This window comes from Ranitomeya imitator, chromosome 4, assembly GCF_032444005.1.
Source record: "Ranitomeya imitator isolate aRanImi1 chromosome 4, aRanImi1.pri, whole genome shotgun sequence".
Classification (NCBI taxonomy): Eukaryota; Metazoa; Chordata; class Amphibia; order Anura; family Dendrobatidae; genus Ranitomeya; species Ranitomeya imitator.
Window position 1 is genome coordinate 670,071,609 of NC_091285.1, and position 27,935 is coordinate 670,099,543.

Here is a 27,935-nt window from a genome sequence, read left to right on the forward strand (position 1 = left end):
ATTGAGGTGAGATCAGATGGTTATAGATATTTGAGATTTCTCTAGGGATGGGATAAGAAGGCTTACTTAGCATATCAAGCCAGGTCTTCTTACTAGTGCTAGAGAATTTTGACTTGAACAATGAAAAGAAACGAGTTATATGATTTTTGTTGTAAAAAAAATTAGATGAAAGTACAGAAGGCCCAATCGGCCATGAGTCTAGAAGGGGATTTTATTTGCCAGGAACTGAGTGATGTATAATATGGTAACTCTGACCATAGATTATAAAGGTCTGAATTTTTAGGAAATCGATAGCGGATATAAGGGTGCAAGTTTAGGGGACGGTTCCTTTTCTAAGGCTCGCTGAATGGCTAAAGTTGTGGAGGTAATGACCTTGCCCGATGTTTCAGGAGGCAGGGTCACTCCAGTCCAGATGCATTTATGAGGAGTTTTACCCGAGTAAGTATTCTAAATCCGAGTTTTCTTTAATTTTAGAAGAGTTTGCCAATTTAAGCCATGTATTCAAGTGAATTGCTTTATAATAAGCCTGGATATCAGGGAGTCCGATGCCTCCTTTGTGTTTTGGTCGGGATAGGATTTTATGCGCTAGCCTTATTTTTTTTTTATACATCAATATGTATTGAGACAATACCTGTTTAATTAAAAAATGAAGGTGGGAGATTTATAGGTAGCATACTTAGATGGTAAAGAATATATGATTTAACGACATTCCACCTATCCAAGATACCAGAGGGTTGTTGTACGCTTTAAGGAGGGATCTCATTTTCTCTATCAGAGGTAGAAAATTCCTTTGGTATAAGAAGTCAGGATTGTTAGTGACATGTATTCCCAAGTATTATATGAAGTTATTAGGTCAATTTTCTGCAAACTATGTACATCTGTCACTGGCGTAGATATGTTGAGAGCTTCAGATTTTTAAAAAACTAACTTTGGAATTGGATAGTTTACCGAAAGGGGCAAAAATCTCTCCGAGCTTAGGGACTGTTTTTTTTAGGGTTGGTTATCCTAAGTGACAAGTCATCAGCCAAGACTGCTGCTAGATGTTCAGAATGTTTGATCTTTATACCATGTATATCAGGATCTTGCCTGATCCCCTGCATCAGTGTCTCCAGAACCCCCCACTCAAAAGGAGTTGAATAAATTTAGGTAGTAAAGATTTAACTATTTTTTTTTTTGTAGTAAATAATGGGAACGCCATCAGGACCAGGGGATTTCCTCACTGGGAATGGTTTTCAACGTGTCCATTGTTCCTTGCGGAGAGATTTGAGAAGTTAATTTTGTTATATCTTCAGACTCGAGAGCAGGGAGTGACAAGGAGTTGAGAAATTCTTTAATTTTCTTTGTAGCTACCTGTGGGTCGCGCGTAGAGAGTGAGGTTTCTATATTGAATAGGTTTGGGTAAAAAGTTTTCAAATAATTTGCTACGTCTTTTGTTTTATCACCCAAACCTCCATCTTTTGGTGCGAATCTTTTTAATAAATGAGCCTTCTGTATTCTTCTTAAGTAAAGAGGAGGTAATTTTGCTGCCCCTATTGCCATGAAGATACATTTTTTTGCTTACACCTGTGATAAAGCTCGGCCAAATTAATGTTCAGTTTATTTATTTTTTAGGATTTTTTATGTGTCTTTTCTAATGTGCTGATTCCTTTTCTCGGCTTTATGTTGTTGTTTTTTTTTTTTACACACATTGTGCCACGTCGGCTTTGTCTTTTTTTTTTTTGTGTGTGTTAATTGTGTTTGTTGGGGTATAACATGTGTGCGCCTTGTGTGCGCCAATATTTTGTCGAAAGTTTTGTACAGAGATAATTCTTGCTCTGCAGCTAACAGCCTGAGGGGGAGGTGGGGAAATCTAGGACATGTCTCGAGGATGACAAGTGGGAGGAGGGGGTATCCTTTCAGAATTGATTGTCCCACATCACAGGCTACACATTGTTGAGAGACGCTGCCGGGCAGCTGCTGCGCTGGAGAAGGTCTGTACCCCAGTGTGTGACTGTATCATGCAGAATAGGCTTAGATACACAGCATTGTACATGATGGGCTTAGATGCAGCAGATGTCTGTGGATCCAGCGTTAGTCCTGATCTTAGACCTAACCTCCGTTTATGTGACGTGTAGAGCTGCGTGGACATGGGGTGCAATGTTACGGTTTGGGGGGGTGATGACGGAAAAGGAAAAGAAAAGAGAGGGGAAGAGAAATAGCCAAACTCAGTCACTAGCGACAAGGTGGGACACTGGAAAGCGGCAGGGGAGACCACCCGTGTGGATGTCCTACATACTGTGTGTGCACCAGGTCGGGCAGTCATCACGGAGACAGGGCTCACAGTCTGGGGGATCAGTATAGAGGATGGAGAGGGACAAGTTGGGGCGCTGCTTCAGACTGCAGATAAGTTTTTAGCTTGAGAGGTCTGTAGCCATGTACAGTTCCTTGAAAAAGTATTCATACCCTGTGAATCACTTTTTTCACATTACACCCACAAACTTATAAGTATTTTATTGGCATTTTATATGATATTCCAACGCAAAATAGAAGGTATTTGTGACGTGTAAAGAAAATGATGGTTTTCTGTTTAAAAAAATATAAGTCCGAAATTGTGACATACATTTGTATTCAGACCCCCTTCCCGAGTCAATACTATGTACAACCACCTTTCGCTGCAGATACTGATATAAGTCTTTGGGGGTCTGTCTCTGATATTTTTGCCCCTTCTTCTTTGTCACAGATTCTCAATGGGATTTGGGTCTGGACTGTGACTGGGTCATTCACACACAGGAATAGGCTTTCATCTAAGCCAGTGTTCCCCAACTCTGGTCCTTAGGACCCCAAACAGGCCATGTGTTCAGGATTTCCTTGGTATTGCATAGGTGATAATTGCATCACTTGGATCGGCAACAATTCCATCACCTGTGCAATACTAAGGAAATCCTGAACACATCACCTGTCAGTGGCTCTCTAGGACAGGAGTTGGGGAACAATGATCTAAACCATCCATTGTAGCTGTGGCAGGATGTTTAGGGTCATTGTCTTGCCGGAAGGTGAACCTATGCCCCAGACTCAAATCTTTCGCAGCCTCTACCAGGTTTTGCCCTGTATTTAGCTCCATCTACTCATCAACTCTTACCAACTTCCCTGCCCCTGCGGAAGAAAAGCCTCTCCGCAGCAGGATCCTGCCATCACCATATTTGATAATCGGGATGGTTTTCTTCTTGCCACTCTTCCATAAAAGTCAGGTTTGTGGAGCATAAAACTGAGGCCACGTTCAGTATTTGGTCAGTTTTTTAACATCAGTATTTCTAAGGCAAAACCAGGAGATAGTGAAAAGTGCAAAAGTGGTGACGTGTTTCTATTATACATTTCCTCTGATTGTTCCACTCCTGATTTTGGCTTACAAATACTGATGGAAAATACTGAATGTGTGAATGTGGCCTATGGACAGATTCTTCCCTCTGAGCTGTGGATCTCTGCGGCTCCTCCACAGTGACCGTGGGCCTCTTGGCTGCTTCTCTAATTAGTGCTCTCCTTGCAGGATGTCAGTTTAGGTGGATGTCCATGTCTTGGTTGGTTTGCAGTTGTGCCATATTTCTTCCATTTTTTAGATGGATTGAACATTGTTCCATGGGATATTCAGATAACAGCTTGGCCTATTTTTTTTTTTATAACCTAAGCTTGCTTTACTCTTCTCCACAACTTTATCCCTGACCTTTCTGGTGTGTTCCTTGGTTTTCATGATGCTTTTTGATCCCTAATGTTCTCACACAAACCTCTGAGACCTTAACACTGAACTACTGTAGCTAAACTGAGGCTTATGGTCATTGTCTTTTTGGAAGGTGAACCTTCGGCAAAGTCTGAGGTCCAGAGCAGTCTGGGAGAGGTTTTCATTTAGAATATCTCAGTACTTGCCCACATTCATGTTTCCTTCAATGACAACCAGTCGTCCTATCCCTGCAGCTGAAAAACACCCCCATAGCATGATGTGCCACCACCATGTTTCACTGTTGGGATTGTATTGGGCAGGTGATGAGCAGTGCCTGGTTTTCTCCACACATACCGCTTAGAATTATCACCAAAAAGGTCTATCTTCATCTCATCAGACCAGAGAATCTTATTTCTCATAGTCTTGGAGGCCTTCATGTGTTTTTTTTAGCAAACTCTGTGGGCTTTCATATGTCTTGCACTGAGGAGAGGCTTCCATCAGGCCACTCTGCCATAAAGGCCCAACTGGTGGAGGGCTGCAGTGACAGATATAATAATAGTGATAATAAGAATAAATAGTTGCGGTCCACTGCGATCAACTTACGAAGGCTGTATATGAATTTGCAACTCAGATCCGACAACTGTGGCCAGAGAGTAATTGCATCTTTAGACGCCCATAAGGCATTTGATAGTGTGGAGTGGGAATATCTCTGGCAGGTGCTCCGGAGTATGGGGTTTGGACCGCAGTTCATATCCTGGATTCAACTAATGTACTCGATGCCGATGGCCAGGGTTAGGGTAAATGGGGAGTTATCACGGACCATACAACTGGCTAGAGGGACGAGACAGGGGTGTCCGCTCTCTCCTCTTTTGTTTGCTCTGGCTGTGGAACCACTGGCTGCTAAGCTTCGACGGTCTGATGAGGTGACTGGGTTTAAATATGGGATGATTGAAGAAAGGGTGGCGTTGTATGCGGATGACATTCTGCTATTTCTGGCTGACCCGGGTATGTCCTTGGAGGGAGCCATTGGGATTATTGAGCGTTTCGGATCGGTGTCGGGACTTAGGATAAACTGGAGTAAGTCTGTCTTGTTTAAGGTGGATGATGATGGTGGGGAGTCACTGGAGGATGGGCGACTGGAGGTGACTAGCCAATTTAAGTACCTTGGAATATGGGTATCTATGCCTGTTACTGACTATATACATAGAAATCTGACTCCAATCTTAGGTGTTCTTAAAGCGAAAGCGGATGCATGGCTTAAACTGCATTTATCTGTGGTAGGTAGGGTGAATCTTATTAAAATGATTTTGATGCCAAAAATACTGTATATTCTTCATAATGCGCCAGTTTGGATACCACGCGGGAGATTTAGACAGATTAACTCTCTGTTCAGGAATTTGATATGGGGGAGACAGCATCCGCGTATCAAACTGGAGACACTTCAGCGACCCAAGGAAGATGGGGGATTGGCATTGCCTAACCCTGAAATATATTTTCTTGCAGCCCAGAGTCAGCATCTAAAAGGCTGGGCGCATGAAGGGTCATCTGGGGCGGTACAGCGGCTGATGGAAGTGGTGACAAAAAGAAGGCCAGTGGTACAATGTTTGGAGGATGGATCCCTGGGGGCTCTGGGGAAATTATACCCGACTGTGTTGTTGATACGCAGGCTGTGGGGTAGGCTGAGACATATACGGGGGGTCACGGATTTGACTAGATTCTCACCGCTATGGCATAACAGCAACTTACAGGAGTTTGAGGCACTGGGGGTACTGACAGAATGGCAAGTCAAAGGGATTCAATACGTGTATCAAATAATTGAGCGAGGTGAATTGAAATCATTTTCCCAATTACAGGCGGAATTTGGTCTTGGGACTGTGGGGGAATTTCAGTATTTGCGGATGAGGCATGCTTTTGGAGCTCAGAGTAGAAACGGAGGTATTGGAATTCAGAGGGATATAGTACTGGAGTATGTGTGTAATGAAGGGACTACTGGGGGAGTCATATCTACTTTGTATAAAGATCTGTTGCACACTTTCCTATTGGGGTTTCCAATAATGGCGAGAGCTAAGTGGGAGAGGGATCTGGGTCCAATGGAGAATGAGACTTGGGAGTCGGTGCTAGAATGGGTCCCACGATTGTCACTGAGCGAACCGTATAGACTGTCACAGCTCTATGTGATACACAGGGTTTATAAGTCACCGATGGTGCTATATAAGGCTGGTTTGCGTGATGATTCTGAATGCCCGAGGTGTAAAACTGCAGATGCTGATATACTCCATATGATGTGGACGTGTCCGAGACTGGCTGCTTTTTGGGTGGTAGTTTTGAGTCGTATGGAAGGTGCGTATGGATGTAAGGTGCCAAGGGATCCTATAGTGTGCTTGTTGGGATGCGTGGATGCTTATATTATTGGCCAAGGGATTAGATAGTATATTGGTCTAATGATGGAAGTGCTAAGCAAGGTGAGCTGCTTTGTTGGGTGGGGTTGGGGGGTGGTGGGATTGAAGGGGAATGTTTGAAGGGGGAGAAAAAAGCTTTGTATTGAAAATGAGAATGTAACATGTCATTTATCTTGTTATTCTTAATAAAAATTTATTTGAATAAAAAAAAAAAAAAAAAAAAGGTGTATCGCTGTATGAGCTGGATGCCCCTGGATACTGGGGTGTCCAGCTCATGTGGTGATATGTCTTATTACATTTTTTTGACCTGCCCATTTGATTTATAGTTGAGGTTTTTTGTGTGCCCGTAAATAAATACAAGTACACATATATTATATATATATATATATATATATTTTTTTTTTATATATTCTATGTAATATTTTATTTCTATTTTTACTTTTCTTGGCTTCTGTTGCACAACAATAAAAATTATATATTTTAAGAATAAATAGTTTACTTTGTGGAACTTTCTCCCATCTCCCTACTGCATCTCTGGAGCTCAGCCACAGTGATCTTGGGGTTCTTTTTTACCTCTCACCAAGGCTCTTCTCCCACGATTGCTCAGTTTGGCTGGACGGCCGGGTCTAGGAAGACTTCTGATGGTCCCAAACTTCTTCCATTTAAGGATTATGGAGGTCACTGTGCTCTTAGGAACCTTGAGTACTGCAGAAATTCTGTTGTAACCTTGGCCAGATCTGTGCCTTGCCACAATTCTGTCTCTGAGCTCCTTGGCCAGTTGCTTTGACCTCATGATTCTCATTTGGTCTGACATGTACTGTGAGCTGTGAGGTCTTATATAGTCAGGTGTGCGCCTTTCCAAATCAAGTCCTATCAGTTTAATTAAACACAGCTGGACTCCAATGAAGGAGTAGATCCATCTCCAGGACAATCACAAGGAAATGGACAGCATGTGACTTACATATGAGTGTCTGTGCAAAGTGAATACTTATGACCATGTGATATTTCAGTTTTTCTCGTTTAATAAATATGCAAAAATATCTACATTTCTGATTTTTTTTTTTCTTTTCAAAATGGGGTGCAGAGTGAACATTCATGAGAAAAAAAATGAACTTTTTTGAATTTACCAAATGGCTGCAATGAAACAAAGAGTGAAAAATTTAAAGGGGTCTGAATATTTTCCATACCCACTGTATATAATGTATATAATGTATATATGCTTAGAGGGGTTACCAACAAGCAATAAGTATGACATATCCACAGGGTGATGTTGGATTACGAGCATTTCCCCTTGTGATAGGCCACCTCCGTGACCACTTTTGCTGTGGGTCTATAGGAGCGGTACTGCACATGTGTGACCACCAATCCTGCAGACACGTATTTGCAGTACTACGTCATTCATACTGGGGACCCCCATTCCAGTCATTGTAGGGGCTCATGGGATAAATATTTAAATGTTGGATGAACTTAGCTATTTTTAAGTGAAGCCACTGGCCACCATCTAATGTGTATGGAGGTGAATGGACTCTCCCCTGACAGGAGATGTCAGTGGAAAGGAGGATGGGGCATGTTGGATTTCCACATGTCCAGTTATGTTGTACTCTAACCATCACTGGAGGGTTCATAGCTGCTTAGTCCTCTCTCCCCATCGGGTGTATCACAGAGGCACACTTATGTACAGGGTGCATCAGGCAGTATGCCATGTGGCAGGCTACCTACGCCTGGTGGGATTAGATACAGCAGCTCGGCTGCACATTTATACACATATTTGTGGATTCTGCACTAGACCTGATCTTCCTGAATATCAAGTGGTCAGAAATAATCGTTTTTTTTTCATCCATCATTTCTTGCTGTAGGCAGTTTATATTGGCTGGATTTGTAGAAGTCTGAAGGGTCCCATGCTGCCATTAATTAGAAGGGTCCCATGCTGCCATTAATTAGAAGGGTCCCATGCCGCCATTAATTAGAAGGGTCCCATGCTGCCGTTAATTAGAAGGGTCCCATGCTGCCAGTAATTAGAAAGGTCCCATGCCGCCATTAATTAGAAGGGTCCCATGCTGCCGTTAATTAGAAGGGTCCCATGCTGCCATTAATTAGAAGGGTCCCATGCCGCCATTAATTAGAAGGGTCCCATGCTGCCGTTAATTAGAAGGGTCTTATGCTGCCGTTAATTAGAAGGGTCCCATGCCGCCATTAAATAGAAGGGTCTCATGCTGCCAGTAATTAGAAGGGTCCCATGCCGCCATTAATTAGAAGGGTCCCATGCTGCCGTTAATTAGAAGGGTCCCATGCTGCCGTTAATTAGAAGGGTCCCATGCTGCCATTAATTAGAAGGGTCCCATGCCGCCATTAATTAGAAGGGTCCCATGCTGCCGTTAATTAGAAGGGTCTTATGCTGCCGTTAATTAGAAGGGTCCCATGCCGCCATTAAATAGAAGGGTCCCATGCTGCCATTAAATAGAAGGGTCTCATGCTGCCATTAATTAGAAGGGTCCCATGCTGCCGTTAATTAGAAGGGTCCCATGCTGCCGTTAATTAGAAAGGTCCCATGCCGCCATTAAATAGAAGGGTCCCATGCTGCCATTAATTAGAAGGGTCCCATGCTGCCGTTAATTAGAAGGGTCCCATGCTGCCGTTAATTAGAAGGGTCCCATGCTGCCATTAATTAGAAGGGTCCCATGCCGCCGTTAATTAGAAGGGTCCCATGCTGCCGTTAATTAGAAGGGTCCCATGCTGCCATTAATTAGAAGGGTCCCATGCTGCCATTAAATAGAAGGGTCCCATGCTGCCATTAATTAGAAGGGTCTCATGCTGCCGTTAATTAGAAGGGTCCCATGCTGCCATTAATTAGAAGGGTCCCATGCTGCCATTAAATAGAAGGGTCCCATGCTGCCATTAATTAGAAGGGTCCCATGCCGCCATTAATTAGAAGGGTCCCATGCTGCCATTAAATAGAAGGGTCTCATGCTGCCATTAAATAGAAGGGTCTCATGCTGCCATTAAATAGAAGGGTCCCATGCTGCCATTAAATAGAAGGGTCCCATGCTGCCGTTAATTAGAAGGGTCCCATGCTGCCATTAATTAGAAGGGTCCCATGCCGCCATTAATTAGAAGGGTCCCATGCTGCCGTTAATTAGAAGGGTCTTATGCTGCCGTTAATTAGAAGGGTCCCATGCCGCCATTAAATAGAAGGGTCCCATGCTGCCATTAAATAGAAGGGTCTCATGCTGCCATTAAATAGAAGGGTCTCATGCTGCCACTGATTACAAAGCTAGGGTTATTGGACAATCCCTCACGCTAGGAAAGGCCATCGGTGAGGCAGTGAACGTAGGGTGACAACCCACCCCCAGCTGTCACCTGCAGGTGGGCCTACTGGTCGGGGGGATCGGCCAACCATCTAGTGTGTATGGGGGCCTCCAGATCTGTCAGGAAACAAAGATGAGGCATTGAGAATTCAGATTCCCCATCCTTTTGCTCGGTGGGGAGTGGAGCAGATCTGGCAGCGGATCAATCACTGAGAAGACGGGAGCACAAAGCCGAGCATTCCTGTGTATGGGGCGGGGGAATCTGTCCGTCCGGCAGTGTATGTGGCCAAAAATATATGTTTGTATATTATGAGCCCACTTGGCTTTGGGATTACTTTAGTGGCCATAAAGTTCATGGCGGACCCCCTAAAAAATATTGACAAGTCCTTAATAAGCTTTTTTTCATAGTTAAAGACAAGGAGAAAGACGTGTTGGTTGTTTACTAGAACCCATCTATTCTGTCCCTTTTCAACAATCTGTATCCTAAAGGCTCAAACTCTGACAGCGGCATTTAACACGCGCTTCTGGCAAGCGCGCCGGAAATCCGCCCATCGGTGACCCCCGTCACGTGATTGTGGGTCATCAATGGGTTGGCATGACAACCAGTGGTCTCCTGCTGACATTTATGGTTCTCACTGCTGGATTACTATGAGTGCCGCCCGATGGTCAGAGCTCATAGCAAGTGAGTAATTCAGCTACATACAGGCATCGCCTGTATGTAGCTGAGCCGATCGGGTTATGGCAGCTTCTACTCTCCAAGGGAGACTATTGAAGTATGTCAAAAGTAAAAAAAAATATATATATATAAAAAAATATATAAAAGTTCAAATCACCCCACTTTCGCCCCATTCAAAATAAAATAATACAAAAATCAAATATACACATATCTGGTATCGCTGCGTTCAGAATCGCCCAATCTATCAATAAAAAAGAAGAATTAATCCAATCGTTAAATGGCATAGCGATGAAAAAAAATCAAAACACCAGAATTACGTTTTTATGGTTGCTGCAACATTGCAATAAAATGCGATAAAAAAATCAGTATCAATAAAAACGTCAGATCGGCGCACAAAAAACAAGCCCTAACCCGACCCCAGATCCCAAAAAATGGAGACATGATGAGTCTCGGAAAATGGTATAGCCAGAAAGGCTACGCAGACAGCTGCGGGCTGATATTCATAGCCTAGAGAGGGGCCATGGATATTGCCCCCCCCCCCCCCCCGGCTACAAATACCAGTCCGCAGCCGCCCCAGAAATGGCACAGCTGTAAGATGCGCCAATTCCGGCACTTAGCCCCTCTCTTCCCACTCCCGAGTAGCGGTGGGATATGGGGTAATAAGTGGTTAATAAGACGCCTATCCATTATTAATCCTAGAGTAGTGAAAGAGTTAAAAAAAAATAAAGACACAGCCAGAAAAAAAGTATTTTATTTTTCTTAATTTACCGTAACCATACTTACCATACTTGAGCACCTGCAAAAAACGTAAAATAATAAACCGCATACTACCTGTCCGCCGTAGTCCAATTAATAACGAGTGTCCCACGACGATCTCCCCTATAGAACAGTGACAGTCCCTTTTCATTCAGACGCCGACGGATAGTACGGGCTGACACTGTTGTACCCTCGGACTGCAGGGCAGCTTGAACTTGTTTGGATGTTAGTCGAGGTTCTTTATCCAACATCCGCACAATCTTGCGTTGAAATCTCTTGTCCATTTTTCTTTTTCGTCCACAACTAGGGAGGTTAGCCACAGTGCCATGGGCTTTAAACTTCTTGATGACACTGCGCACGGTAGACACAGGAACATTCAGGTCTTTGGAGATGGACTTGTAGCCTTGAGATTGCTCATGCTTCCTCACAATTTGGTTTCTCAAGTCCTCAGACAGTTCTTTGGTCTTCTTTCTTTTCTCCATGCTCAATGTGGTACACACAAGGACACAGGACAGAGGTTGAGTCAGCTTGGGTATGTGCACACGTTGTGGATTCTGTGCGGATCCGCAACTGATTTACAGTACAATGTAAACCAATGAGAAAAAAATGTTGTGCACACTTTGCGGAAAATCCGCTACGGAAACGCTGCGGTTTAAAAGAAATAGCATGTCACTTTTTTTTTCTGAATCTGCAGCGTTTTTGTACTCATTCCATTATAGAAAACCGCAGGGGTAAAAACCGCAGCAAATCCGCAAGAAAACCGCAGCAAAAACGCACAAAAAAACGCTGCGGAACCGCAGGTGCGTTTTCTGCCAGGAGATGCAGAATCCACACTAGAAATTCCTAAGCCTAATGCGCAACGTGTGCACATAGCCTAATCCATGTCAACTGGCTGCAAGTGTGATTTAGTTATTGCCAACACCTGTTAGGTGCCACAGGTAAGTTACAGGTGCTGTTAATTACACAAATTAGAGAAGCATCACATGATTTTTCGAACAGTGCCAATACTTTTGTCCACCCCTTTTTTATATTTGGTGTGGAATTATATCCAATTTGGCTTTAGGACAAGTCTTTTTGTGTTTTTTCATTTAAGACAAATTAAATGAAGATAATAACAACAAAGAATTTGTGTTTGCAATCATTTCCAGGAAGAAACTGAGTATTATCTGACAGAATTGCAGGGGTGTCAATACTTTTGGCCACAACTGTGTGTATATGTATATATATATATATATATATATATATATATATATATATATATATATGTATATATATATATATATATATATATATATGTATATATATATATATATATATGTATATATATATATATATATATATATATATATATATGTATATATATGTATATATATGTATATATATATATATATATATATATATATATATATATATATATATATATAGAAAACGACACAAAAAAATGGGCTTTAATGCCTGAACGGAGTGGCAACGTTTCGGATATGGTATCCGAAACATTGCCACGCCGTTCAGGCATTAAAGCCCATTTTTTTTTTTTCATTTTCTTGTGCTGTTTTCCTTTTTTATTCTTATTATTGGAAGCCATTTGAACATTGGTTTGGAAGATCACCGTTTGTGCAGAGTATTTAGTGGAAACCACTAAGAGGGAGAACAATAATCCGTGCTCCAAACATGATTATTATGTGTGTGTGTCAAATATACAGCTAATTAGTGCACATAAAATATCTTAATAATTAATACATGTAATAGTCAGTAATTCATATCCAAGGGTATGGATTGATGAAATAAATATACAGTACAGACCAAAAATTTGGACACACCTTCTCATTTATAGATTTTTCTGCATTTTCAGGACTATGAAAATTGTACATTCACACTGAAGACATCACAACTATGAATTAACACATGTGGAATTATATACTTAACAAAAAAGTGTGAAACAACTGAAATTATGTCTTATATTCTAGGTTCTTCAAAGTAGCCACCTTTTGCTTTGATGACTGCTTTGCACACTCTTGGCATTCTCTTGATGAGCTTCAAGTGGTAGTCACCAGGAATGGTTTTCACTTCACAGGTGTGTCCTGTCAGGTTTAATAAGTGGGATTTCTTGTCTTATAAATGGGGTTGGGACCATCAGTTGTGTTGTGCAGAAGTCTGGTGGATACACAGCTGATCGTCCTACTGAATAGACTGTTAGAATTTGTATTATGGCAAGAAAAAAAGCAGCTAAGTAAAGAAAAATGAGTGGCGATCATTACTTTAAGAAATGAAGGTCAGTCAGTCCGAAAAATTGGGCAAACTTTGAAAGTGTCCCCAAGTGCAGCGGCAAAAACCATCGAGCGCTACAAAGAAACTGGCTCACATGAGGACCGCCCCAGGAAAGGAAGACCAAGAGTCACCTCTGCTTCTGAGGATAAGTTTATCCGAGTCACCAGCCTCAGAAATCGGAAGGTTAACAGCAGCTAAGATTAGAGACCAGGTCAATGCCACAGAGTTCTAGCAGCAGACACATCTCTACAAGAACTGTTAAGAGGAGACTTTGTGCAGCAGGCCTTCATGGTAAAATAGCTGCTAGGAAACCACTGCTAAGGACAGGCAAAAAGCAGAAGAGACTTGTTTGGCCTAAAGAACACAAGGAATGGACATTAGACCAGTGGAAATCTGTGCTTTGGTCTGAAGAGTCCAAATTGAGATCTTTGGTTCCAACCACCATGTCTTTGTGCGATGCAGAAAAGGTGAACAGATGGACTCTACATGCCTGGTTCCCACCGTGAAGCATGGAGGAGGAGGTGTGATGGTGTGGGGGTGCTTTGCTGGTGACACTGGTGGGGATTTATTCAAAATTGAAGGCATACAGAACCAGCATGGCTACCACAGCATCTTGCAGCGGCGTGCTATTCTATCCGGTTTGTGTTTAGTTGGACCATAATTTATTTTTCAACAGGATAATGAGCCCAAACACACCTCCAGGCTGTGTAAGGGCTATTTCACCAAGAAGGAGAGTGATGGGGTGCTACGCCAGATGACCTGATGGTTTGGGGTGAGCTGGACCGCAGAGTGAAGGCAAAAGGGCCACCAAGTGCTAAGCATCTCTGGGAACTCCTTCAAGATTGTTGGAAGATCATTCCTGGTGACTACCTCTTGAAGCTCATCAAGAGACTGCCAAGAGTATGCAAAGCAGTCATCAAAGCAAAAGGTGGCTACTTTGAAGAACCTAGAATATAAGACATAATTTCCGTTGTTTCACACTTTTTTGTTAAGTATATAATTCCACATGTGTTAATTCATAGTTTTGATGCCTTCAGTGTGAATTTACAATTTTCATAGTCATGAAAATACAGAAAAATCTTTAAATGAGAAGGTGTGTCCAAACTTTTGGTCTGTACTGTAAATATATTGTGGAATGAAATCCTACACATTTAAAATGATAATCAATACCAAAATGTCATATACATTAATATAAAAAGACAGGTGGAAACGTATCAGTGGATGAAATGCTAAGGTGCCGCACTGACATGGATACGCACTCTAGTGCATTAAATAATGCAAATGCAGGATGAAAGAATAGACCAGACCAAATGGTAGATGACAGCGACAAAGAGCTGAATTAGCCTGATACTTAAGATGATGGAATTGAACCAAAACTGGTAATAATATAGAAGTAAAATGGATACAATCTTATACAGAAATGAATACGGTAAGTATTCAAAGCAGGCAGTAAATGATCTGTGTCCAGAAACCTAACTCCGATGACAGTGTAGAGCCAAAATAGATGATATTGTAAAAGCAACGCGGACACCGCCCTGTAAAGAGGTGAATAAATGCTATAGCTGAAAGAAGATAAGACCAAAATGGTAAATTATAATGGAGGCACAATAAAAGCTTTGTGGTAGCCAAAGGACCCTCGACGCGCGTTTCGTGTACAACTTCCACCGATGAAGCTCTTTTCACGCGGTCATCTACAATTTGTTGCGAATTCTTATTCATACTGCATTGCATTATTTAATTCACTAGTGTGCGTATCCCTGAGTGCGGCAGCTTAGCACTTGATCCGCTGAGACGTTTTCACCTATGTATTTGTAATAATGTTTTTGATTTTGGTATTATCATTTTAAGTGTAGGATTTATTTCCACAATATATTTTAAATTAATTTAATCAATCCGTACCCTTTTATGTGCACTGATTGGCTGTATATTTGGAGGTCCCTTGTGCGGCTTAAGCTTTTGATATTTCCCTTTTATTTATATTTTTAATTTTGTCATGATAATTGTTTAATAAAGTAAAAATCTTTTTATGGATTTTTTGGCTAGAACTCCTATGTTTCTATAGTTTTTTTTTAATGATTGTGAGCCCCATCGGGGACAGTGATAATAATGTGTGTAAAACTGTAAAGCGCTGCGGAATATGTTAGCGCTATATAAAAATAAAGATTATTACTATATGAACAACCTGGGACCTGTCCTATAAAAATGGGAAGCTCCTTTTAAAGGGGTTGGACATCCCCAGCTTAATCAATTTAGGACCCAAAATAAAAGTATACTCTTCCTCCCGCAGCGGCACTGTTATTCCTGGAGAGTAATGACTTGTTGGGTCACGTGGCGGCTGCAGTCAATGAGCGGCTGCTCGTCAGCTGCAGCCTTTACTATTGAATTACAGAGGACATTCTGACAAGTGGTCACTTATTGTCTGCAGCTGGCATGTGACCAAACAAGTCGTCGCTCTGCAGGAACATGGATGCCGACATCCCTGGTGCGATGCTGCCGCAGGAGCTGAATATAGATTAATAGGATCCTGAATTGATGAAGCAGACTGTGCCCCTGTAATAAAACACTTCTCGGAGTCTCGCTAATGTAACTTTTTACAAATTTGACAAATATAGTGTATGGGTCATAGTCCTGACCTTTCAAGAATGTTCTCATGAGAATTGTCAATGCAGCAAGTGAAAACCAGTTTTTAGTGTTTATGCTGCGAGCGAATAAGGGAGTGGTCGGACGTCTGACATTCTGCACCATGTGCACTGACTTCGGTCTAAGGCCGGCGTCACACACAGCGTATGAAAATACGGTCCGTATATTACGGCCGTAATACGCTGAAAAGTCCCGAAAATAGTGGTCCGTAGCTCCTCCGTAGGCAGGGTGTGTCACCGTTTTTTGCGCATGGCATCCTCCGTATGTAATCCGTATGGCATCCGTACTGCGTGTTTTTATCGCAGGCTTGCAAAACCAACATACGGCTATACAAGGGATCCATGTGTAAAAAAAAAAACAAAAACATATATACTGTATATATATATATATATATATATATATATATATATATAATGTCAGTAGACACATATATGTATATATATTATTACTTCATACAGCCGCGATATAGCAGAAAGCCGGTAATTCAATTACCGGCTTTTGCTTTCTCCTTCCTAAACCCGACATGATATGAGACCTGGTTTACATACAGTAAACCATCTCATATCACCATTTTTTTTTGCATATTCCACACTACTAATGTCAGTAGTGTGTATATGCAAAATTTGGTTGTTCTAGCTCTTAAAATAAAGGGTTAAATGGCGGAAAAAATTGGCGTGGGCTCCCGCGCAATTTTCTCCGCCAGAGTAGTAAAGCCAGTGACTGAGGGCAGATATTAATAGCCTGGAGAGGGTCCATGGTTATTGGCCCCCCCTGGCTAAAAACATCTGCCCCCAGCCACCCCAGAAAAGGCACATCTGGAAGATGCGCCTATTCTGGCACTTGGCCACTCTCTTCCCATTCCCATGTAGCGGTGGGATATGGGGTAATGAAGGGTTAATGCCACCTTGCTATTGTAAGGTGACATTAAGCCAAATTAATAATGGAGAGGCGTCAATTATGACACCTATCCATTATTAATCCAATTGAATGAAAGGGTTAAAAAAAACACGCATTATGAAAAATTATTTTAATGAAATAAAAACAAAGGTTGTTGTAATATTTTATTTAACGCCCAATCCAATCACTGAAGACCCTCGTTCTGTAACAAAAAAAACATAATAAACCAACAATATACATACCTTCCGCAGATCTGTAAAGTCCAACGATGTAAATCCTTCTGAAGGGGTTAAAACATTTTGCAGCCAGGAGTTCTGCTAATGCAACGCTACTCCTCGCTGCAAAACCCCAGGGAATGAAGGTAAAGTAGGTCAATGACCTATATTTACCTGCATTTGCGGTGAGGCGCCCTCTGCTGGCTGTTCATAGATCGTGGGAACTTTCCTAGAAAGCTCCCAGGCTTTCAAGGAAAGTTCCCACGATCTATGAACAGCCAGCAGAGGGCGCCTCACCGCAAATGCAGGTAAATATAGGTCATTGACCTACTTTACCTTCATTCCCTGGGGTTTTGCAGCGAGGAGTAGCGTTGCATTAGCAGAACTCCTGGCTGCAAAATGTTTTAACCCCTTCAGAAGGATTTACATCGTTGGACTTTACAGATCTGCGGAAGGTATGTATATTGTTGGTTTATTATGTTTTTTTTGTTACAGAACGAGGGTCTTCAGTGATTGGATTGGGCGTTAAATAAAATATTACAACAACCTTTGTTTTTATTTCATTAAAATAATTTTTCATAATGCGTGTGTGTTTTTTTTAACCCTTTCATTCAATTGGATTAATAATGGATAAGGTGTCATAATTGACGCCTCTCCATTATTAATTTGGCTTAATGTCACCTTACAATAGCAAGGTGGCATTAACCCTTCATTACCCCATATCCCACCGCTACACGGGAATGGGAAGAGAGTGGCCAAGTGCCAGAATAGGCGCATCTTCCAAATGTGCCTTTTCTGGGGTGGCTGGGGGCAGATGTTTTTAGCCAGGGGGGGCCAATAATCATGGACCCTCTCCAGGCTATTAATATCTGCCCTCAGTCACTGGCTTTACTACTTTGGCGGAGAAAATTGCGCGGGAGCCGTCGCCAATTTTTTCCGCCATTTAACCCTTTATTTTAAGAGCTAGAACGGCCAAATTTTGCATATACACACTACTAACATTAGCAGTGTGGAATATGCAAAAAAAAATGGTGATATGAGATGGTTTACTGTATGTAAACCAGGTCTCATATCATGTCGGGTTTAGGAAGGAGAAAGCAAAAGCCGGTAATTGAATTACCAGCTTTCTGCTATATCGCGGCTGTATGAAGTAATAATATATATACATATATGTGTCTACTGACATATATATATATATATACCTATTCTATGTGTCCACATTTATTCTACCTATTCTATTGTAAGCTGTCAGTGTGATTTTACTGTACACCGCACTGAATTGCCGGCTTTTCTCTGTAACACCGCTGCGTATTTCTCGCAAGTCACACTGCTGGTCCGTGTGTAATCCGTATTTTTGGGGCTTCCATAGACTTTCATTGGCGTTTTATTTGTGCAATACGGTGACAAACGCAGCATGCTGCGATTTTCTACGGCCGTAGAAAGCCGTATAATACTGATCAGTAAAATACGCCAGATAGGAGCAGGGGCATAGAGAATAATTGTGCCGTATTTTTTGCGAGTTTTACGGACGTAGTTTCTGCGCTCTTACGTCCGTAAAACTCGCAAGTGTGATGCCGGCCTAAGGCAGGGTTCCCCAACTCCGGTCCTCAAGAGCCACCAACAGGTCATGTTTTCAGGATTTCCTTAGTATTGCACAAGTGATTGAATGCTTGCCAATCCAGGTAATGTGATTATCACCTGTGCAATACTAAGGAAATCCTGAAAACATGACCTGTTGATGGCTCTTGAGGACCGGAGTAGGGGAACACTGGTCTAAGGTATTGGTGCATAACAGGGTGCCCCCCTCAATCTTCTCCATCTATACTGGTGGCCTCTTTGTTACCCTACATTGTAAAAAAAAAAAAAAATCCCTACTGTAAAATCTGTGGTTAGCTCGCCATGGTGGTGCCTCTGAAGTGACGGACATCCCACTGCAAAAAAAAGTAGGGCTCGTCAATCTCCTCTACATTACACCTGACTTCTTACAGTGCGGTAACACAAACCTCTATCGCACCCTGCAGGCTGAAGTGTGAAATGCATTGTATACCTCCGTATGGTCCTTCACATTCAGTGCCCATCTCCGCATGGTGTCCCACCAATCTACCAACAGCCACCACCGCACTCTTCGGTGCCATGCTAACTTTCCTCTCCACCATCTTGGATGATGTCATTTGTATCATCTCTGACCACACCAAAAAAAAAAATCCCCGACAAGTCTGGAACGTCAACATATCACTCCAGCCTTCTGCATGCCCGTCTGTCCCCCCTTGCTACATCTGGTCACTTTTTGACCTTGTTGACCCTTTATTAGCCACCCTGTCTAATTCCTAAATGCCCCCTCAGACATCAGGTCAGATGCCACCCGACTTCCTAACCATTCCTGAAAGAATATTTTAACGCTGCCACATTTTTTAACCCTAAAGGAATGTGACAGTCTTCAATCAGGTGGAAAAAAAAGTGCACAAGAATGTGGTGCATGGGGATCGCAAGCCTCTAATAATGCATTCCCCAACCCTTCCGAACCATAGCAATGGTCAGAGGTCTGTGCCCTTCATTTCCAGAAGCGTAGGCATAGCCTTTTCTGCTCCTGGATCCCACTTGGACTGTCACCCTTGTGTCCACCCAGAGCCTCTATTGAGGCTACCTCGCACCCCTCTGAGAAGGGAACGAGAGTTTTCGGGGGGCTGAGGACTCTGATGATCACCCCTTTCCTTTTCTCGTTGTGATGAATAGATTGATTCCCTTCTGTCTTTCGTTTTTCCCTTCATACCCTGCCCCATAGAAGTCCATCGGTGGCGAACAAATGAGTTAAACTGTATATACCATGGTATATTGGGGCTGAGAAGTTTGTGAACCTTTAAAAATGCTCCAAGTTTCTACATAAATTTCATAACTACATCAGATTTTCACACAAGTCCTAAAAGTAGATGAAAAGAACCAAATCAAAAAAGTCAAAAATTACCTTTTTTTAAAAAAAAAAAAAAAAGATATTTTCATTGAAAATGATTCAATATTGCATGTCTTAGTGGAAGAAGTATGTGACCGCCTGGTGTGACCCTCTCCTGCAGCAATAACTGCATCTGAATGTATCTGGTCATTGCTGACTATTCCTGCACTTCGGCTACAAGGAATCTTTGCCCATTGCCCCCTACAAATCCGCTTCACCTCTAACATGTTGGTGGGGTCCGTCCATGACCTGCTCCCTTCAGCACTGGCGGACCCTGCTATATAAGGGATATTTGGGTGCTTTGCAGTCCAGTAGTCCATCATAATGCAGAGTTTCTGCTGCTTTGGAGGTAGTTGTGGGCCTCCTTCTCTCCTGGGCCTCCATGCAGCTGCACCAATGCTATGTTAGCATTTCTACAGGATTAAGGTCAGGACTGTGACTCGGCCATTCCACAACATTTTTTATTTCTGTTATTCCTTTGTAGAACGACTTGTGTCTTTGGGTCGTTGTCTTGGTGCAGGACCCTCGTTCTCCTGAGATTCCGCTCCTGGACAGACGTCCTGACATTTTCCCATAGAATTGCTGGTATAATTGAGAATTGATTGTTCCATGGCTGATGGCAGCCGTCCTGGCCCAGAGCAGCACAGGCTCTACCCCTGATCCCACCACGTGTCACAGATGATACGTGTTTCCGCTGTCATGCAGGTTTTCTTTTCTCCATATATAGCACTTTTTGCTCAACCTCTAGAAACTTTGTTTTGGTCTCATCTGTCCAGAAAACATGGCCCCAGTTGCCTACTGGCTTGTTCATGTGATTTTCGACAGTTGTAGACGGGTAGTGATGTTGTTTTTGAGAACGCAGAGACTTTCTCCTTGCAGTCCTGCCATGTACACCATTCTTGTTCCGTGTCCTCCCTCCTGGTGGTGGACTGTGAACATTAATGTGACAAAGGCCTTTAGTTGCTTAGAAGTTTCCTTGGGTTACTTTGTGACCTTATCCCATTGATGGTACAAGGGTCTGATGTTTTCAGTCACATTTTCTGCCAGTTCTAAGGGTTCACATCCTTTATCCTCTCACAGACGCAATAGCGAATCATTTTCCTGATGTTAAAGAACAACAAAATCTCATATTCGTGACTCGTTTGTTCTATTTGGTTCTTCCTCTAAGGACTGTAATGGCGGAGTGTCACCTGTGCCGGCACTCTGCGGCGTCTCCATAGAGAGCATGTGTGCAGCTGGCACTATGGGACTGAGGGGTACGAGTGGTGCCTCGCAGGATCTGGGGGGGGGCTGCCACCTGGACCCCCCAGTGTGCACAGGCGGCCGCGCTGTACGGCAGTCACACAGCAGCATCACAGCTCTGTCGCCGGGCAACAAGCAGGCACTAAAGAGCCGGAAACTAGGCGAACCACGTGCCTGGTGTTACCCGGCTGTTAGGGGGCGTGGTCAAATGATATCCTCCAATCTTACCGCAGAGGTCGCTTTCTAGCTCCGCCCCGTGCCCGGCCGGTCCTCAGCGGCTTCCGTACAAGGGACAGAGGCATGCGAGCCGGCTCTGTGCGATGGACGTAGGTGATGTGCGAATCTATTGTGTGTGTGTGTACTGTATGTATGTATGTATGTGTGTATTTACTGTGTGTGTATATTGTATGTGTGTGTGTATATATATATATAGTGTATGTGTACTGTATGTATGTATGTGTGTATTTACTGTGTGTGTATATTGTATGTGTGTGTATATATATATATATATATATATATAGTGTGTGTATACTGTATGTGTGTGTATACTGTATGTGTATGCTGTATGTGTGTATATAGTGTGTGTATACTGTATGTGTATATATACTGTATGTGTGTGTATACTGTATGTGTATGCTGTATGTGTGTATATAGTGTGTGTATACTGTATGTGTATATATACTGTATGTGTGTGTATACTGTATGTGTGTATATAGTGTGTGTGTATACTGTATGTATGTGTGTGTGTATATATATATAGTGTGTGTGTATACTGTATGTGTATATACTGTGTGTGTGCTGTATGTCTGTATATACTGTATGTGTGTGTGTATATACTGTATGTATATACTGTGTGTATACTGTATGTATATACTGTGTGTGTATATACTGTATGTGTGCTGTATGTGAGTATGCTGTATGTGTGTGTGTATACTGTGTGTGTATGCTGCATGAGTGTGTATATACTGTATGTGTGATGTGTATATCTATTGTATGAGTGTGTATGTATACTGTGTGTGGTGTATATACTGTATACATATGTGATGTGAATATACTGTATGTGTGGTGTGTGTATATATACTGTATATGTGTGATGTGTATATACTTTGTGGTGTGTGTGTATATATATATTAAATTGTGTGTGATAATATGTACTGTATAGGTGTTTGAGTATATATACTGTATATGTGTGTATATATACTGTGTGTGATTGGTATATAGTGTGTGTGTGATGGGTGTATACTGTGTGTGTGATGGGTGTATACTTTGTGTGTGATGGGTATATACTGTGTGCGTGCTTGTGATTGGTATACACTGTGTACGTGTTGGATGGGTATATACTGTGTGTGTGATAGGTATACACTGTACGTGTGTGATGGGTGTATACTGTGTGTTGGATGGGTATATACTGTGTGTGATGGGTATATACTGCGTGCGTGTGTGTGATGGGTATATACTGTGTACGTGTGTGGTGGGTGTATACTGTGTGTGTGATGGGTATACACTGTGTATGTGTTGGATGGGTATATACTGTGTGTGTGATGGGTATATACTGTGTGTGATGGGTATATACTGTGTGTGATGGGTATATACTGTGTGCGTGCGATGGGTATATACTGTGTGTGATGGGTATATACTGTGTGTGATGGGTATATACTGTGTACATGTGTGATGGGTATATACTGTGTGTGATGGATATGTGTACGTGTGTGATGGGTGTATACTGTGTGTGATGTGTATATACTGTGTACATGTGTGATGGGTATATACTGTGTACGTGTGTGATGGGTATATACTGTGTACGTGTGATGGATATATACTGTGTGTAATGGATATATACTGTGTACGTGTGTGATGGGTATATACTGTGTGTAATGGATATATACTGTGTACGTGTGTGATGGGTATATACTGTGTGTGATGGGTATATACTGTGTACGTGTGTGATGGATATATACTGTGTACATGTGTGATGGGTATATACTGTGTGTAATGGATATATACTGTGTACGTGTGTGTTGGGTATATACTGTGTGTGTGATGGATATATACGGTGTACGTGTGTGATGGATATATACGGTGTACGTGTGTGATGGGTATATACTGTGTACATGTGTGATGGGTATATACTGTGTACATGTGTGATGGGTATATACTGTGCACATGTGTGATGGGTATATACTGTGCACATGTGTGATGGGTATATACTGTGTACATGTGTGATGGGTATATACTGTGTGTGATGGGTATATACTGTGTACATGTGTGATGGGTATATACTGTGTACATGTGTGATGGGTATATACTGTGTACATGTGTGATGGGTATATACTGTGCACATGTGTGATGGGTATATACTGTGTACATGTGTGATGGGTATATACTGTGTACATGTGTGATGGGTATATACTGTGCACATGTGTGATGGGTATATACTGTGTACATGTGTGATGGGTATATACTGTGTGTGATGGATATATACTGTGTACGTGTGTGATGGGTATATACTGTGTACGTGTGTGATGGGTATATACTGTGTACGTGTGTGATGGGTATATACGGTGTACGTGTGTGATGGATATATACTGTGTACATATGTGATGGGTATATACTGTGTGTAATGGATATATACTGTGTACGTTTGTGATGGGTATATACTGTGTGTGTGATGGGTATATACTGTGTACGTGTGTGATGGGTATATACTGTGTACATGTGTGATGGGTATATACTGTGTACGTGTGTGATGGATATATACTGTGTACATGTGTGATGTGTTTATAGCGACATTCAGTGCCGGAGAACTGACCCCTGAAACCTGCGTCTAGATCGTTTCATGCAGCGTTCGGCTTTCAGCTCCGGGTGGAGCACGCCTATCAGACATCACGTGTTTTCTTCTCTCCTTCAGGCGCAGATCATCACCATGACTGAGGAGTTGCCCAAAGATGCCAAAGGGACAGTGCTGATGCCCAGCGTCTCTCTGCCAGAAGGAACCGCCCAAATCCGTGGCTACGATTTCAATCGGGGGGTGAACTACGAGGCCTTGCTGCAGAGTTACCTGACCACCGGATTTCAGGCCTCGCACTACGGGCAGGCGGTGCGGGAGGTGAACCGCATGGTGAGACCGTCAGAGATGCGATTGTAGCAAACCTATAACTGTGAGAAGTTTTGGACCCAAGCAGGTTGTTACCCTCCAGATGTAAAGAGGAACGTTCTCATTCAGTGACAGAAAGCAGAGGTCCTAACAGTCTCTGATCTCCGCCATGTAACCCCATGGATGCTTAGCTGTAACTCCTCTCGTACGGCGCTGATACGTTGCCCTGGCCGCCTGGGATCTGTGCCCGGCAGATCAGTTCTGCCCTCTCTGATCGCCCGCTATTCTGCTTCTACTTCCTGGTTCTGCCTCCTCCACTCACAGGAAATGCTTGCTGTGCAAATCAATGGCTGCAGATGGGACCCGGAAGTAGAAGGTGCAGGACCAGGAAGTAGAAGGTGCAGGACCAAGAGGTAGAAGGCGCAGGACCAGGAAGCAGAAGGCGCAGAACCAGGAAGTAGAACGCGAGACCAGGAAGTAGAAGGCGCAGGACCAGCAGGAGGTAGAAGACGCAGGACAAGGAAGTAGAACGTGAGACCAGGAAGTAGAAGGTGCAGGACCTGCAGGGCCAGGAAGTAGAACGCGGGACCAGGAAGTAGAAGGTGCAGGACCTGCAGGGCCAGGAAGTAGAACGCGGGACCAGGAAGTAGAAGGTGCAGGACCTGCAGGGCCAGGAAGTAGAAGGCGCAGGACCAGCAGGAGGTAGAAGACGCAGGACAAGGAAGTAGAACGCGAGACCAGGAAGTAGAAGGTGCAGGACCTGCAGGGCCAGGAAGTAGAACGCGGGACCAGGAAGTAGAAGGTGCAGGACCTGCAGGGCCAGGAAGTAGAACGCGGGACCAGAAAGTAGAAGGCACAGGACCAGGAAGTAGAAGGCGCAGGACCAGGAAGTAAAGTAGAAGGTGAAGGACCAGGAAGTAGAAGGTGCAGAACCAGGAAGTAGAGCGTGGGACCAGGAAGTAGAAGGCGCAGGACCAGGAAGTAGAAGGCGGGACCAGGAAGTAGAAGGCGCGGGAGCAGTGGGCATTTATTATAATTTGTCATTTTTCTTCATACAGATTGACACCAAGCTGTCCTCCCCTGGCGGGTGCATCATCTTACTGGGATACACCTCCAACCTGATCAGCTCGGGGGTCCGGGAGACCATCCGATACCTGGCGGAGCACAAGATGGTGAGAGCGAGGCGACCGTATATAAATGCTGCATGTATGTACGTACGACTGTCCGTTATCTGTCCAGGTGGATATCATTGTCACCACCGCTGGCGGAATAGAGGAGGACTTGATCAAGTGCCTCGCCCCTACGTATCTAGGAGACTTCAGCCTGAAGGGGGCAGAGCTGAGGCCAAAAGGCATCAATAGGTGAGCGGGCAATAGATCGGGGCAGAGATGGGCTCACCCCGCCGTTACTGACCCTGTACACGATTGCTTACAGGATCGGTAATCTCCTGGTCCCTAATAATAATTACTGCCTGTTCGAGGAATGGATAACGCCGATATTGGACCAGATGGTGCTAGAACAAGACACTGAGGTCAGGACACGATGGATGCCGGGGGTGGGGAGGGATCCTGGAGCTGTGACGTCATCTAATCACGATTCTTCTTCTTCACCGCAGGGCACTAAGTGGACCCCGTCCCAGATGATCGCCCGACTAGGGAAGGAAATTAATCACCCCGATTCTGTATATTATTGGGCCCAAAAGGTAAATGTCAGAAAACGGGCATGAGGTGGGGCGAGGTGTGCAGTATGGAACCTGCCGAGTGACCGGAGGGCAGAGCTATAGGACATGGAGTCTGCCCAACCCAGGGTGACACCGACAAGAGGGAGGAGCTGTGACATAGCTTTAGCTCCTCCCTCTTGTCTTTGCCACACTGGTGGGAGGAGCATACTCCATCACACATAGCTCCTCCATCCTCTCTGTGTTACCCTATTATGGGAGGAACAAAGTGACATGGTGCTCTGTGATATGGAGTCTGTCCTTTTCATCACCTGGTGAGTCAGGTGGGAGGAGCTCTGTGATATGGAGTCTGTCCTGATCACATGGTAACAGTTAGGTGGGAGGAGCTCTGTGATATGGAGTCTGTTCTGATCACATGGTGACAGCCAGGTGGGAGGAGCTATGTGATATGGAGTCTGTCCTTATCATCTGGTGCCAAGGGGGAGGAGCTATGCGATATGGAGCCTGTTCTCATCACCTGGTGAGTCAGGTGTGAGGAGCTATGTGATAGGGAGTCTGTCCTTATCACCTGGTGGGAGGAGCTATGTGATATGGAGCCTGTCCTTATCACCTGGTGACAGTCAGATGGGAGGAGCTATGTGATATGGAGCCTGTCCTCATCACCTGGTGACAGGTGGGAGGAGCTATGTGATATGGAGCCTGTCCTCATCACCTGGTGATAGTCAGGTGGGAGGAGCTCTGTCCCTCATATCTGATGATGACTTTCTCTGACAGAACAATATTCCGGTGTACAGCCCGGCCCTCACAGACGGATCAATAGGGGACATGTTGTATTTTCACACCTACAAGAACCCGGGGTTGAAGTTGGACATTGTTGAAGGTGACATTCCTGATCTTCTCATTATCGGCCTCACTGATTCGCCTGAGTGTGCCATCATAGGTGGCAGGATCCTCCCCGGCACTGCCCTGCTCACCCAGGAGCCTATACTCTGCGTATGGTGGGCCGGGACAGGGAACACATCATCCCCTCTCCTGCCGGCACTGCCCGGGGGGAGTTGCACTGCTCGCCCCTTGTACCCGGAGTATTGATATCATGGCTATATAGGATGCTGAGGATCATTGTTCCTGTTGTTTCTCAGACATTCGGAGGCTGAATTCTTCGGTGGTGTTTGCTAAGCGGACGGGAATGATTATCCTTGGAGGAGGACTGGTGAAGCATCACATCTGCAATGCCAACCTCATGGTACGTGTAGAATAACGCCCATGACAGCGTGAGACCATAGAGATGAGCAAGTAATACTGTGCGCTCACACTCCTCGCAGGGCAACTCGCCATCATCCCTGATGCTTTCTCCTTCTGCAGAGAAATGGCGCAGATTATGCTGTTTATGTGAACACAGCGCAGGAGTTCGATGGATCGGACGCTGGAGCCAGACCAGATGAGGCCGTGTCCTGGGGAAAGATCCGCATGGATGCTAATCCAGTCAAGGTAAGGAAATGTTACCTAACTGTACCCTCGGGAGAGAGGAGCAATATGTCTCCTGGCGCCAAAATAAAACCCTCGCCTGTGATCACTAATCCTTCTGTATATAAGTGCTATAATACCGATCCTCCTGTATACAAGAAAATGATTGCTATACTACTGCCCCTTGTACAAGAATATGACTACTATAATACTGCCCATATATACAAGAATATAACTACTATAATACTGCCCCTATGTACAAGAATATAACTACTATAATACTGCCCCTATGTACAAGAATATAACTACTATAATACTGCCCCCTATGTACAAGAAAATAACTACTATAATATTGCCCCTATGTACAAGAAAATAACTACTATAATACTGCCCCTATGTACAAGAATATAACTACTATAATACTGCCCCTATGTACAAGAATATAACTACTATAATACTGCCCCTATGTACAAGAATATAACTACTATAATACTGCCCCTATGTACAAGAATTTAACTACTATAATACTGCCCCTATGTACAAGAATATAACTACTATAATACTGCCCCTATGTACAAGAATATAACTACTATAATACTGCTCCTATGTACAAGAATATAACTACTATAATACCGTCTACTATGTACAAGAATATAACTACTA

General features: G+C 43.4%; 1 protein-coding gene across 3 annotated transcripts in view; it reads left to right on the plus strand.

Moving 5' to 3' along the window:
- The first annotated feature begins 1,849 nt into the window (after positions 1-1,849).
- The window catches only part of DHPS (deoxyhypusine synthase), a 28,677-nt gene continuing 2,591 nt past the window's right edge, over positions 1,850-27,935 (plus strand). Inside the window, exons 1-9 of one of the 3 annotated variants that reach the window (XM_069767250.1) lie at positions 1,850-1,970; positions 23,945-24,154; positions 25,189-25,302; positions 25,370-25,491; positions 25,565-25,661; positions 25,746-25,832; positions 26,583-26,688; positions 26,948-27,051; positions 27,171-27,296. In XM_069767250.1, coding sequence (XP_069623351.1) covers positions 23,960-24,154; positions 25,189-25,302; positions 25,370-25,491; positions 25,565-25,661; positions 25,746-25,832; positions 26,583-26,688; positions 26,948-27,051; positions 27,171-27,296 — 951 coding nt within the window. In that variant the 5' untranslated portion in view covers positions 1,850-1,970; positions 23,945-23,959. Of the gene's footprint in view, positions 1,971-21,307; positions 21,367-23,944; positions 24,155-25,188; positions 25,303-25,369; positions 25,492-25,564; positions 25,662-25,745; positions 25,833-26,582; positions 26,689-26,947; positions 27,052-27,170; positions 27,297-27,935 lie in introns of those variants that run through there. The other 2 variants (XM_069767252.1, XM_069767251.1) reach the window with 2 other exon arrangements.